This window comes from Diabrotica virgifera, chromosome 10 (genome assembly GCF_917563875.1).
Source record: "Diabrotica virgifera virgifera chromosome 10, PGI_DIABVI_V3a".
In the NCBI taxonomy this organism is placed as follows: Eukaryota; Metazoa; Arthropoda; class Insecta; order Coleoptera; family Chrysomelidae; genus Diabrotica; species Diabrotica virgifera.
In genome coordinates this window covers 34,728,168-34,742,737 of record NC_065452.1, presented here as the reverse complement: position 1 = coordinate 34,742,737, position 14,570 = coordinate 34,728,168, and the positions used below count along the sequence as shown (strand labels likewise).

Sequence of the window (14,570 nt, the reverse complement as noted above, 5' to 3'; positions counted from 1 at the left end):
AAATATGATTTAAATCAGATCCCGTAAATCAAAAATTAGTCACCTTTAGTCGGTCAATGCGAATGTTTACTTTTTAGGTAAAAGTACTTTTGTTTGTGAATAGTGCAATATGCCGATCAGGTGCCTGGTTTATTCCCGGATCAGAACCTATCATGATCAGAACAAAGCATGTAATCAAATGGTGAGTTTAATATTGCTTTCTTCCTCTCTTTTTTAATAAATAATATTTGGCTGATTTCTCAACATTTTAAGTTTAAACAGTTTGCAAAAGTATGTGTTATTGTCGTAGATACCATATTAGCGAAAATTTTCGGTTACACAACACGTCGGGACAGAACTACATAAGTCAAAATGCAAGAAGATGAGCGAATCGAAACTAATTTTGATCAGTGACCCATTGACAGTAGACAATAATTGTTGATGACTTCATCCAATGAATATAAATTTCATTTATATTCGGATTTAAAAAACACGGGAAATCCTATGTTTAAAAGTTTCTTGTAAATATATTGCAAGAAAAGTGTTCCCGATGAAAGTTCATTGAGAAAAAATTACGTACCTTAAATTTACAACGATACCATAAAAAAATCAAGAAGATAGTGGAAAATCGATACATTCATTTTATTGTAGATAAATATTTGGTTTCTTAAAATGCGCATTTTTTGAAATTATTGTGCATATCTTGCGCATATTTCGTAATTTTTTATTGCATATGTATGCGCATATTTCATCAAAATTGCTCGCATATAATTCCGTTCCCTAATTAATCCTTATTAATCAGCCAATAGCATCCACTGCTGGACATAGGCGTCCCTCAGTTCTTTCAAGTGTGTTCTCTACACTGGGCCGCTTCAAGTGTTCTAGTCGGTGGTCGTCCTCGGCTTCTTTCATAGTTGCTGGACCTCCATTCCATGATTCGTCTTGTCCACCGTCCATCTTGTGTTCTAGCTAAGTGGCCTGCCCAATTTCACTTAAGCGTCGTAGCTCTTTCGTTGACATCTTGAACTACTGATCTTTGCCTGCTTTGTTGGTTTGTTATGTGGTCTCGAAGGCTCACGTTCAGCATTGCACGTTCCATGGCTCGTTGTGTAACTCTGAGTTTATTCGCGGATTTTTGCGTCAGTGTTAAAGTCTCTGCTCCATAAGTTTGTACAGGCAAAACACCTTTCGCTTGAGACACATGGGAATTGAGCTTTTTAGAATATGGTTTAGTCTACCAAATGCTGGCCATGTAAGGCCTATTCGCCTCTGTTTGATTGTTGTCTCTGCTTATTTTTATCTCGTGTCCCAGATATTTGTCTGTTTGTTGTATGGTATTATTGTCAATAGTTATATTTCCACTCATTACGAAATTTGTCATAAGTTTAGTTTTCTCAAAGTTTATTTTTAATCCTGTTCTCTCAGACAGAGATTTAAGCGAAATGTATCATAGAAACTGTTTCCTGTAAGTTATCTGCGATTAATACAACATCATCCGCAAACCTCGGATAATTGAATCTCTCTTCATCTAATCGTCTCCTTGTCTTACTCCTCAACCAAAGTCATTTATGTTTGTCAAAATATCAACATGAATTTAGTTAAAAGTGTTTGTCACACTGCCCGGCACGTACCAACTTGAAAATAAATATAACTTGTCAGTTATTTCCGCATTGCAAGGAAGATTATTCTCCAGGTGATTTCTTAATAAATTTTAATTGTTATTTAACTTCGAAATCTTGTTAACTCTCATGAAATCTGCCTCAACGTCCCTTATGTTTGTCAAAATATCAACATGAGTCAAGAACGCGTTTTTTGTGGCACTGCACACAGCTTACAAATGTATATGCCTGTTATTTTCGACTCATAGTATTGGCTCCGTGCGTCTCCCCTCTACTTACAGTCACGTGACACGCTGTCAGATTTTGTCAGGACGTTTTAACATCGAGTTTTATGGGATTATTTTGTTAAACTTGAATATTTTATTTTGTAGTGATAATAACCGAATACAATTGTTAGAATTCATTAGTTATTAATTTATACTGTAATTTGTCGTGCAACAAAAATATTTTCTTTTTCGTTAATAAGGATTTATTGATATAAACTGCGATAGTGAGGTTATGTATACAAAATCAAACTGATAATCAATATTGGAAATAGAAGAATTTATATCAGATTAAGTGCGTTTTTATTTTTTGTTTATATTAATACATAATATCACTAGCGGGACACGGCATTTTTTTTAAATGTCTCATTTAAACATACATACACAAAGCGTCCTGATAAAATTTCAAAAAACCGCCACCATGAGCAGGTCGGTCGATTTTGCTTTGACACTTTGTTAAAGCTCAGAGCGAATACAGATTGGGAAAGAATCTTACCTTGGTATGCGCCTTTAATGACAGCAACAGAGATACACGTATTTAAAACGGGTTAGAAGATATAGGAAGGCCGGGCGACCAAACGAATACGTATCGTAGGTACAGTGCATAGATTCTGTGGGTACCGGTGGGGGATGGCGTCTTTGCGCAGTATTATAGTCGGTGTATGAGAGAGAAAGTATTATCGAAATAATGAAATAACAAATAATATAAATTTGATTTCATTATTTCGAATACTTTCTCTCTCATACACCTACTATAATACTGCGATGCAGAATATGTGTACTGAATGTCCATGTCAGAACAGCGTTGCCAAAGTAGAAATTAACAAAAGAAATTGTGATTGTGAAAACGTTGAATTATAATCAAACGTTTTCACATTTTTTAAACAATATTGTTTTAGGTTGGATATCACCATCACTTCTTCTTCTTTTAGTGCCTATTCGTTTCGAATATTGGCGATCATTCTGGCTATAATTATTTTATTAACTGATGCTTTAAATAGATTAGTTGTTGTTGTGGAGAACCATTTCCTCAGGTTCTTTAACCACGATATTCTTCTTCTCCCAATTCCTCGCTTTCCGAATACTTTACCTTGAAGGAGTACCTTCAGTAATCTGTATTTAGTGCCGTTTCTCATTATGTGTCCGAGATATTCTAACTTTCTCCTTTTAATAGTATTCATCACCTCTCTTTCTTTGCCCACTCTTCGTAATACGGTCTCGTTGGTTATCTTGTCCGTCCATGACATCCTTAGGATTCGCCTGTATAGCCACATCTCGAAGGCTTCAAGTTTTTTCTCCATTGCTTCAGTGAGTGTCCAGGATTCAACTCCGTAATACAATATTGAGAAGATATAAAATCGTAGGAGCCTTATTTTTATCTCCAGATTAAGGTTGTGGCTTTTAAAAAGTTTGTCCATGTTATTGAATGCACTCCTAGCCTTCTCTATTCTACATTTTATTTCTTGTGAGTGATCCCATTGTTCGTTTACTATTATTCCAAGATAGTTATACTGTTTTACTCGGTCCACTGGTGTATCATTGATAAGTAGTTGGGCGTCTCTAATTTTATTTTTGCTATGATCATAAATTTAGTTTTTGATATATTTACTTGAAGTCCAAATCTTTCACTTGCTATCATTTACTTTGTTTATTAGTTGCTGTAAACTGTACAAACTGTCTGCAAAAATAACGGTGTCGTATGCATAGCGAATGTTGTTTAGGCGTTCTCCACTTAGAAGTATTCGATGTTCGCAATTTTCCAAGGCTTCACTAAATATATCCTCTGAATATAGGTTAAATAATATAGGTGAAAGTATACAACCTTGTCTAACGCCTCGTAGAATCTGGATCGCTTCCGTTGGTTCACCTCCAAGATTCGTTCTAATGGCAGCTATGTACGCCGTTGCTCCCGCTTGGCGGCGCTAGTGTAGTTGGAGGTCAACGTTTTTACAATTCGTGAAGTTTATTTATGGTGTTTTTGTTTACGATTTAATAAATTATGGCAAAAAATACTGATCTTGGACTGTTTCTACGTTGACAAACGGAAGGAGATGCGGATGGAGAAGTACGAGAAGGAATGCGAGAGTTACTGGAAAAAAGGAAGCCCTTTAACAGCCTCCACTGTTTATATAGCCATATCTATTTCCTAACTGCCCTGTCCCAGTTGCTTAGTCTCTTGTTGCCACAAGATCAAATTTATTATATTTTTTGGCTTCGCTTACTAGATGCTTCAGTTTTCCTTCCTTGGATGATCCTTTTATATTCCACGTCGCTATTTTAACTAGTTCTTCTTTATTGCCATTATCTCGTTTATTATTTTTCGATCCTCGTTTCCGTTTTCTTTGCCGGGTCATCTTTGTTGGGTCTCCAAATACTGCAATCAATTCTAGTATTTTGCAATGTCTTCCTCTATTCTTTCCAGCTTCTCCTTTTCTGTCTTCGATTTCCATAATTCATTGTTTATTGTCAGTCTTTGGTACCCTGCTTTGTGCTATTTCCTTTGATTTTCTCTACCTTAGCAATTCTTCTTATTTTGGCCATTATTTCCCTTTCCGTCTTTCGTCAGATCATCATTTACGTGTATTCTTTCTCTCAGTTAATTGAGTTTCATCTTATTTTGCATTACTTTGGTATTTTCTTTCTTGCTATTAATATCTACCAAATATATTTTGTCTCCCAGCTTTCTTGCTTCATTAACGTTTAATTTTACTCGCATTTCCTTTTCTATGAATTTTTCTACCTCATTCCCTAGCAAGAGTGGTTGATCGGTGTCAATCTTCAGTCCTTGAATCACAATATTTTTCCTTCTTCGCTCTCTTTTCTAATTTTTGTAGTCTTTCGTTGGAGATATTTAATTCATTTCGTAGTTGATTAATATCTTGAAGTGCCTTTTCATTAATAAGTTTCAGTTCTTCCATTTTCTTTCGATAATCTTTTTGCTGGAATGCCAGAGTTACTGGAAAAAAGGAAGCCCTTATCGAAAGGTAAGTATTTATCATCATTTAAGGGCCTGTATTTATCATCGCCTTAATATTTTATTTTTTTACAGTCGAATCCAGGGGCAATACGTAATCTGTTTCAACAAAATGTTTATTGCAGATACGTGCATTTATTGTCGGCAGATATTTATACCTTCTTATTGCTACAATCCACTTTTTTCTCATCAGAATATCTTTGGGGAACTTGTATCCTGATGTTCTCGATAAGGACAAAGGCACAGCACAATATTGAGGCATTTTATTTTCTCAAAATAAATTCAAAGACTCAAATTAAAAGATTGATTTGAATAGTTGACGTGACCTCCAACTACACAAGCGCCACCTACGTTGAGCTTTCCAGAGTAGCTGCCATTGTGGCTGATTGGTTCCAGTATAAATTTTATACGTCGGTCTTTATCATCCATTTGTGCTTTTGTTAGAACATCCATCATTTTTGGGTGTTGAACTGTATAAAATGCTTTTTGGTAGTCCACAAAGCAGGTGTAAATATCGCAAGTCATATATCTGCAGCTTTGAGATAAAACCTGTAGACTAAACAGTGCATCTCTTGTACCTACGCCTTTCATGAATCCAAACTGTGTGTCTTGTATTCTCTCTTCGCATAGCTTGTATATTCTACGATGTATAATTTTAAGAAAAAGTTTTAATGTATGGCTCATTAGACTTATTAGCCTGTATTCTCCGCACTTTTTTGCTCCCTGTTTCTTTGGTAAGGTAATAAATTCTGAAACTAGTCAATCTTTTGGGATATTGCCTGTGTCATAGATATTATTGAAAATTTTACGTAGCATTCGTAAAGATTCATCATCAAGAAATTTAAGAAATTCAGATTGTACTCTGTCTGGCCCTCGAGCTCTACCTTTTTTTAGTGATATTATGGCTGCTCTTATTTCTGCCACTAGTATAGGCGGTCCTGTTTCCGTAGGTATTGGAGACTGGTTCTCCCTCTCATCAAAAAATAAATTTCGTATGTAATTTTTCCAGGTATTATTGATACTCTCTTTGTCCACGATTATCTCTCCATTGTCATTAACAAGTTTATTTATTCTTCTGTTTTTACATTTGCCTGTAATTTCTCTTACCTTCTTATGCACGTTGAAGTCGTCGTATTTACTTTGCAGAACTTAGATTTCTTGCCATTTTTTCTTCAGTTCTTTCTGTTTGGCTTCTCTGATCTTTCTCTGTATCTCTCGCTGTAATGTTTTATACATGGAGTTATCGTTCTTGTTTTTTCTTCTTTCTTCCTTTAGTTGCAGAATCTCTGTCGTCATCCATGTCTTATTCTTACCTTCTTCGTTCTTCATAAAATTGTCTTTAATGTCGTCTATTGCTTTTTTATCACCATCACTATCTTTACTATATTCGTTTACAAAAATTAAATATATTATTTTTGCTACTTTGTTAATATTCTACTTCGGCATCGCTGTTCTAACATAGACATACGATACGTATTGGTTTGATCGCCCGGCCTTCCTATATCTTTGATGCTCTCATTAAAGGCGCATAACAACGTTAGATTATTTCCCAATCTGTATAACAGATTAATTATTTGTTAATTTCAATACTTGTTCTACTTCACATTTCATGATATCTATCTCCAAGCTTCTGCTGGTCTAAATATCAACAAGTTATAAAAGTTAACGATTGATCAGCTAATACGAAATTATATAACGCTTATAAAGCGTCTTAGTATCTTATAGTAACCGCAATAAAATATTTGTATACACATATTTTTGTAAAATATCTTTAAACATGTATATACCTAGGTGTAACAATTTATCATAAGGCATTACATTACATAAGTTTAATAAATGCATAATTTAGTTCCTGAAACTTGTTTATATGAAATATACATGAAATGTTTATTTAAAAATTACACTGTTACTTTATCATTTGATGTCAAGATGACTGCATCACTGACTTTTCATATTACTCCAGGGAAATAAGCAAAAAATAGACCATGTTCGGTACACTAAATAATCCAGGTAGCTGACAACTTTTTTAGTTATTGTAGACCTATAGTAAGAAAACCTACGTACCTGTTTTCTACCTAGGGTTTGAAGCCGTTTTTTAATTATTAACAATTTAGTACAAAAAACGTGATCTTTTCAAGATAAAAAAAATTATTTATTATAGGTATAAATATTAAAAATAATTTTAAAAATATTGTCCGTAAAAAATATTTTTATATATTCGAAAAGATGATATTTTAAAATAAATTTTCAAATAAAAAAATTTGGCCTAGGTCAATTTGGACCAAAGTTAGCCATGTTTTTTCTTAATTCACAGCTAATTTGTTTATAACAATTATGGAACCTAATTGAGCCATTTTGAAAAATTAGACTTGTATTTTTTTGTCAAAAAATTTGCAAAAACATTGTACCTTAACAGGACTTTCTACGCATTTTTAAAAACGTATTTCAATTGGTGACTAGGGGGAACCTACAAATCCCCCAAGTTCAAATACCGAACAACCAATTTCAAACTACTAAAATCTTCTATATCTCCTGAACGAATCAATGGATTTTGATCTGTCGTGTTTTAATGTGTATGTACTTTAATGCATGAAATTAAATACGTTTTTTTAAATAATTTTTTAAACTAACTTTTTAAAAAAATGAATGATAATTAATTATTTATTGAAGATCATTTATTTATCAAAGTGTACTTTACCTTTTTCTATGATTAACAATGGTAGTATCATTAAAAAATAGATTTATAGAAAAAAACTGTTTTTTCAAAAATTGTTAAACAAAGTAGACTGTTTATTAATTAATAAATGTCTAGATAAATTGCATATTTATAATGTACACAAAAAGTACATACAAATTAAAAAGACAAAGATCATAATCCATTCAACTGATCAGGAAACAGGTAGGTTTTCTTCTTGTCGGTTTACAATAACTAAAAAATTTGTCAGATACCTGGATAATTCAGTGTCCTGAGAAAATCCTTATTTCCCTGGACTATATGTATTATTTATTGATTTGTTAATATTTTTAGCGAAATAAGGATAGATTATAGTAATATTATTGCAGGCATGTTAAATGTATCAGTATTATTATTTTCCATTAAATAAAGAAATAAAAGTTTATTTATTAATCAGAGTTTTTCTATAACATTACATGTTAAAAAAATATCCTCATAGAAATATATAATTCCAAATACTTTAAGTAATATAAATATCCAAAACAAGGTTTCTCTGCAAGGCTGCTGGTTCTGATTATCACATTTAATTTTTCCATTTTTTGTCCTGAAACAACACAATACAAAATCAACATTGTTATTCTTGGAAAATTGCCAAAAATTATAGAGGTATAAATCTACTGAACACCGCATTTAAGATAACCACAAAAGTCCTAACCAACAAAATCAATAAATTAACAACTTTATCAGATGAACAACAATGATTCAGATCCGGAAGATCCTGCGTAGAAGCCGTATTTGTACTAAGACAAATCACAGAAAAGGCCATCGAGTACAATAAACCAGCTATCTTTGTTTTATAGACCTGACAAAGGCTTTCGATCGCATCCAAGTCGAAGACGTCTTACACCTACTGTATAGAAGAAACATACCAATCAATATTATACAAACCATCGAAAACATCTACTTCCATAATCGAATACAGGCAAATATAAATGGAAAACTAACACAGTTTATACCAGTACAAAGCGGAGTCAGACAAGGTGGCTCGTTAAGCCCACTGCTCTTTAATATAATAATGGACGAAATAATAGAAGCAGTACGTAAAGGTCATGGTTACAGAATTGGGTACAAAGAAATCCAAATATTATGTTATGCAGACGACGCCGCATTAATCGCCGAGACAAAAGACGATCTCCAAAGATTAGCAGAAAAAACCATCCATCAGCAGAAAAAACCAAATGTATGACAACATCTAAATACCCACTACGATGTAAAACCGAAATTGATGGGAAAATAATAAAGCAGGACTTACTAAGGAAGTAAAACCTCACTTGTAGGTAAATGGTATATAAATTTATTAAAAATTTTATCTAAAATGGTCCAAATTGGATTGAAGTCGGTACATCTATAGTACAAAAATCACACAAACGTTTTCGGACCAATCAGTCCATCATCAGGTAGAAAACCTAAAATAAACAAACCACTGTAAAAGAGGCCAAGATGAAATATGACAATATATTTCAGTCCGTCAGTTTGAAGCCAAGATGAAGACCACATTATAGTACCACTACATTTATAAATTCTTCAAACATCGACTTATTGTCGACATTGTTGTAGCCGAAATGGCCTGATTATTGCAATTTTAAGGTCTTTTGACCTAACTATGTAGCTAGTTCCAACTACTTTGGATCTAAAGTAAGTAACCACATGTTTTAATTTTCCTAACTTTCAAACAGTCAAAAATTTCATCTTGGCCTCTTTTACAGTGGTTTGCGTATTTTAGGTTTTCTACCTGATGATGGACTGATTGGTCCGAAAACGTTTGTGTGATTTTTGTACCATACATGTACCCACTTCAATCCAATTTGGATCATTTTAGATAAAAATTTTAATAAATTTATATACCATTTACCTACAAGTGAGGTTTTACTTCCTTAGTAAGTTTTTTATTACGGTATACAGCCAATGAGAGGAATCTTTTCCTTTATATTTTAATAAAGCAGGAAGCAAGGTTTAGATATCTGGGAATAGGTATAACCAGTTACGGAGATGTTGAAGAGGAAGTACAACAACAAAGCTACAAGCAAGTAAAGCGACAGGATCTCTTAATGACACAATCTGGAAGAACAAACGCCTAAGACAAGACACAAAAGCAAGAACCTATAAAGCAGCAATTAGACCTATATTGACATACACGGCGGGGACAAGACCTGATACATCTAAAACGAGATGACTACTAGAAACAACAGATATGAAAATACTTCGACGAATATCAGGGAAAAGTCTGTTGGATAGGGAGAGAAGCGGAAACATAAGAAGAACATGCAATGTAGAATACATAAATGGATGGTTGACAAAACGGAAACAGGAGTGGAACGAACGCATTAGTAGAATGACAGAGGATAGGATAGTACGAGTAGCATGAGATAAGTCACCAAATGGACAAAGAAGTATTAGCAGACCAAGAAAAAGATGGTGCGATAATTTAAACAATTTAGGAGGCTAATCTTGAAGAAGAAACAGGATTTACAGCCTACATACAAGAAGGAAGAAGAAGAAGAAGAAGAAGGAAAATTGCAAACGAAATTACTAACTGCTTACTATTTGCTTAGTTTTTTGTCTATAAGAGAGTTAATTAGTACTATCAGCTACAAAAACCTTGCCACCAAGTATGGTAACTAAATACAAGTAACAAAATATTGAAATTATAGTCACACAAGTCGTAACATCAATCGCAATGACTACTAAGAGTATAAGAGAGATGACGTCGAAGATGTATTAGAATTAGACAAAAGTAGAAAAGCTTCTAGTCTAAATAAGAGCACAGTCTATACCCTTTTTACTACAAAAACACGCTTACGTTATTCAAGATTTCTGACGACAGAGCATTGCCAAAACATTAGAATATGACTTTTCAATCATGGCCATGCAGAGGAAGAACAAATGATGGTAGAACCGGAAAAACCAGAAATTACCACAAATTAAGATCTTAATATACGTACACAGGAAGTTCGAAAAACAATCGAAAAGCTGAAGAACAGAAAAGCTGCAGGTAAGGATGGAATACCAAACGAATTACTAAAATATTGTGGAGCAGCAATTACAGAACAATTAACAACATTAATTAACAAAATCATAAAACACAATCAAATACCGGAAGAATGGAGAACGAGCGAACTAATTCTACTATTCAAAAAAGGAGATAAAACCAGCCAGAAAACTACAGAGGTATAAACTTGTTAAATACTACACTAAAACTTACAATTAAAATTTTACAAGACCTAATGAATCAGAGGATAAGTTTAGCAGATGAACAACAGGGTTTTCGTACTGGAAGATCGTGTACAGATGCAATATTCGTCATAAAGCAAATTACTGAGAAATCACTAGAGTATAATCGACCAGGATTTCTATGTCTGATTGACTTGAAGAAAGCATTTGACAGAGTAAGACTCGAAGATGTAATCCATCTTCTGAATAATAGAGAAGTTCCCTAAATATACTAAAAACTATTGAAAACATCTACAAAAACAACAAAATGGAAGTCAGAATAGATGGACAACTTACAGAACCTATAGATATAGGCAGCGGAATAAGACAGGGAGACTCATTGAGTCATATGCTGTTCAATTTAATCATGGATGAAATCATCAAAAAAGTCAACAAAGGACGAGGATATAGAATGGGAAACAAAGAAGTAAAAATACTCTGCTACGCAGATGACGCAATATTGATAGCCCAAGATGAAGATAGTCTGCAAGGATTAGTCCACAGATTTAACATAAGAGCAAAAGATTTCAGAACAATATGACAATTTCATCTCAGAAAACCAAAACAATAGTAATCAGTAAAGAACCAATCAGATGTAAAATAGAAATTGATGGTATCAGTATTGAACAAGTAATGGAAGTAAAATACCTTGGAATTACATTGTCAAGTTACGGAGACCTAGACAAAGAAGTGAGAAATCAAGTACAAAAAGCAAAAAGATTGGCAGGATGTCTTAATAACACTATATGGCGAAACCGACGTATTAACACTGAGATGAAGTCAAGAATTTATAAAGCCAGTGTAAGACCAATAATGACATATGCATCAGAAACAAGACCCGATACAGCCACAACACAAAGACTACTGGAAACGGCAGAGATGAGAGTACTGAGAAGAATTGCAGGAAATACACTGAGAGATCGAAAGAGGAGTGAATATATCAGAAGACAATGTAACGTACAGAGTATAAACGAATGGACACTAAATATAAAAAGAGAATGGAACAACCACATAACCAGGATGGGGGAGACAAGTGTGGTCGAAATAGCAAGAGGTAAATCACCAATCGGTAGAAGTATCGGCCGGCCGTGCAAAAGATGGAGTGACAACCTTCCATAGAGGTATCAAACCGCCAATGAACAAGCAGAATTGCTTATAAAGAGGAAGAAGAAGAATCATGGACATGTTTATTGTACAGTGAGAAGCTGTACTAAAATCACAATAAAGATGCACTAGAAATAAACAAATCAAGACACGTTGAATGTTACGAGGAGCACCCCGAATCATGATTTACAATGTATGTAACTTGTAAATCATGTAAACTTGTAAATCATTATTTGGGATTTACAATGAATATACATTGTAAATCATGATTTGGAAGTGAAAGTCACTAGAAAATGGAAGAAAAGAGACATGGAAAAAAATTACTGATTGATACTTTTAAAATGATGATAATGTTAATCATTTTAAAATTAGTAAAGACAGAATGCTAGAAATTGAAAGTAATGCAGGGGAGAACCTTAAAATAACGCACAGTATAATTTTTTAAATTATAGAAATACAGTAAATGTATTTCTACTGTATTTAAAACCCGTAAAACAAAAACAAAGATAATCAGATGCACAAAAATGTGGATAAACAAGTAAAATCCAAAATTAAGCAGGCAAAAGAACAATGCGCAGAAATAGAAGAATATCAGAAAAGACATGATAGTTTTAACAAACAAAAAAATTAAAGAATTAACTCAGAACAACAGAAAAAGAAAACCGAAAATACTAAAAGATACAAATGGGAAACTTGTGTTGACTACTAACGAAAAATTAAAGAGATGGACAAAATACATAAATGAAGTGTTCAAAGACAATAGAACAGAGCAGCTGAAAGTAGGAGACGATGATATGGTTTTAAAGATATTAACAGAGGAAATTAAATCGGCAGTAAAAGACAGCAAAAATGGTAAAGCAGTAGGTCCAGACCTAATCCCAGTAGAAAGCTTAAAATGCATAAATGATGAAACTTTAAGACATTATCGTAAACTTGTTTACCACAGTTTACAAAACAAAAAACATACTGTAACAAAAGAATGAATCACCGACCGCAAGTAGCAGCTCCAAACGGTTCCATCTCGAGAACATTCTGGCGAGAGCACGATATACGTGGAATCGGTGGAGACAGACGTGCTGTATGTGGAAGGTCACACAATAGCTAGAGGTGGCGAAGTCTGGAATTATCGAGAATAACGTTATTTTGTATTTAAGAAAATTGCGGTATTAGGAGAGTTTGTAAAAGAAAACTTGTATAAATAAATTCGTAAAACGAACCGAGAGTATTATTTTAACCGTAATTACGCTACAATACCAAATCAACGGTTACTCTCCACCTTTTGTGCTATCCCTAAAAATGCAAACGCTAAAGATTGCAGTGAATACAGAACAATATCATTAATAAGTCACATTCTCAAATTATACTTGAAAAGAGTACATGGTCGTATAAATAAAATACTGGAAGAAGGAATAGATGATAGTCAGTTTGGGTTAAGAAACGGACTAGGAACCAGAGAGGCGTTATTTGCTTTTAATGACTGTATTAGCTCAAAGTTGCATGGCTATGAATGTGGATGTGCATGTTTGTTACGTTGATTTTGAGAAAGCATTTGACAAAGTAAGACATGAAAAATTAGTCCAAATTCTAAAGACAAACAATATAGACAAAAGGGACTGAACTCCTTGAAATCAGGAGAGGAGTTGGGCAGGAATGTATTATGTCTCCATTACTCTTTAATGTATATAGTGAAAATATGTTTGAAGAAGCATTACTATCTCAAAGTGAAGGAATAATAATTACCGAAAGATCTATTAACATAAGATATGCGGATGGCACCATAATTATGGCAATATCTGCTGAACAACTCCAATTACTGCTAAAGAAAACAAACAGTTTCTGTGAAGAATGTGGACTAAAAATGAATATAGAAAAGACCAAATACATGATAATAACTAAGAAAAAAACATACAAACACGCATACATTTGGGAAATGTACCGATAGAAAGTGTTGATAAATACAAATACCTAGGAAACCGCATTTCAAAGAAAAATGATCAAACGGCAGAAATAAGGACCAGGGTAGAAATATCAAGAAATGCATTTGTAAAAATGAAAACAATTCTCTGCAACAAAGACCTTTGATTAGAACTGAGAGCCAGAGATTTGAGATGCTACGTGTTTGAGATACTGCAATATGGACGTGAAAGCTGGACATTGAAACAAGAACACATAAATAAGTCATTTGGAGTGTGGTGTTACAGAAGGATGCTTAGAATGGCATGGACATAGAAGAAAACGAACAAGGAAGTATTGCTAGAAATGGGCAAAGAATGCGAAATAATAAATACAATAAAAATAAGGAAGTTACAATATCTGGGACACGTAATGAGGAGACAGCGATATGAAATGCTAAGACTGATGATACAGGGAAAGATAAGAGGAGAAAAGAGTATAGGAAGAAGGAGAGTGTCATGGTTGAAGAATTTAAGGGACTGGTTTAAATGCAGTTCTATAGAACTTTTTAGAGCAGCGGTAGATAGAGTAAAGATAGTGATGATGATATCCAACCTTCGATTGGGAAACGGCACTTAAAGAAGAAGAAAAATATTGACTCTAAAGCTCTAACCGTTGGTGGAATATTTACGTTGAACACCTTGATTATACAGGGTGTCCCCGAAAATAGTGCGTTCCTTAAAGGTATAGGTAGAAGGCACAATGTAGAGCAAAAAGTCTTATAACATTTTTTT

General features: G+C 33.7%; 1 protein-coding gene across 3 annotated transcripts in view; it reads right to left on the bottom strand.

Annotated features, from left to right (window-relative positions):
• Nucleotides 1-7,936: 7,936 nt before the first annotated feature.
• The window catches only part of LOC126878471 (spermatogenesis-defective protein 39 homolog), a 58,929-nt gene continuing 52,295 nt past the window's right edge, over nt 7,937-14,570 (bottom strand). For all 3 annotated transcript variants that reach the window (XM_050641217.1, XM_050641216.1, XM_050641215.1), the window contains one exon: nt 7,937-8,113. In XM_050641217.1, coding sequence (XP_050497174.1) covers nt 8,093-8,113 — 21 coding nt within the window. In that variant the 3' untranslated portion in view covers nt 7,937-8,092. The remainder of the gene's footprint in view (nt 8,114-14,570) is intronic.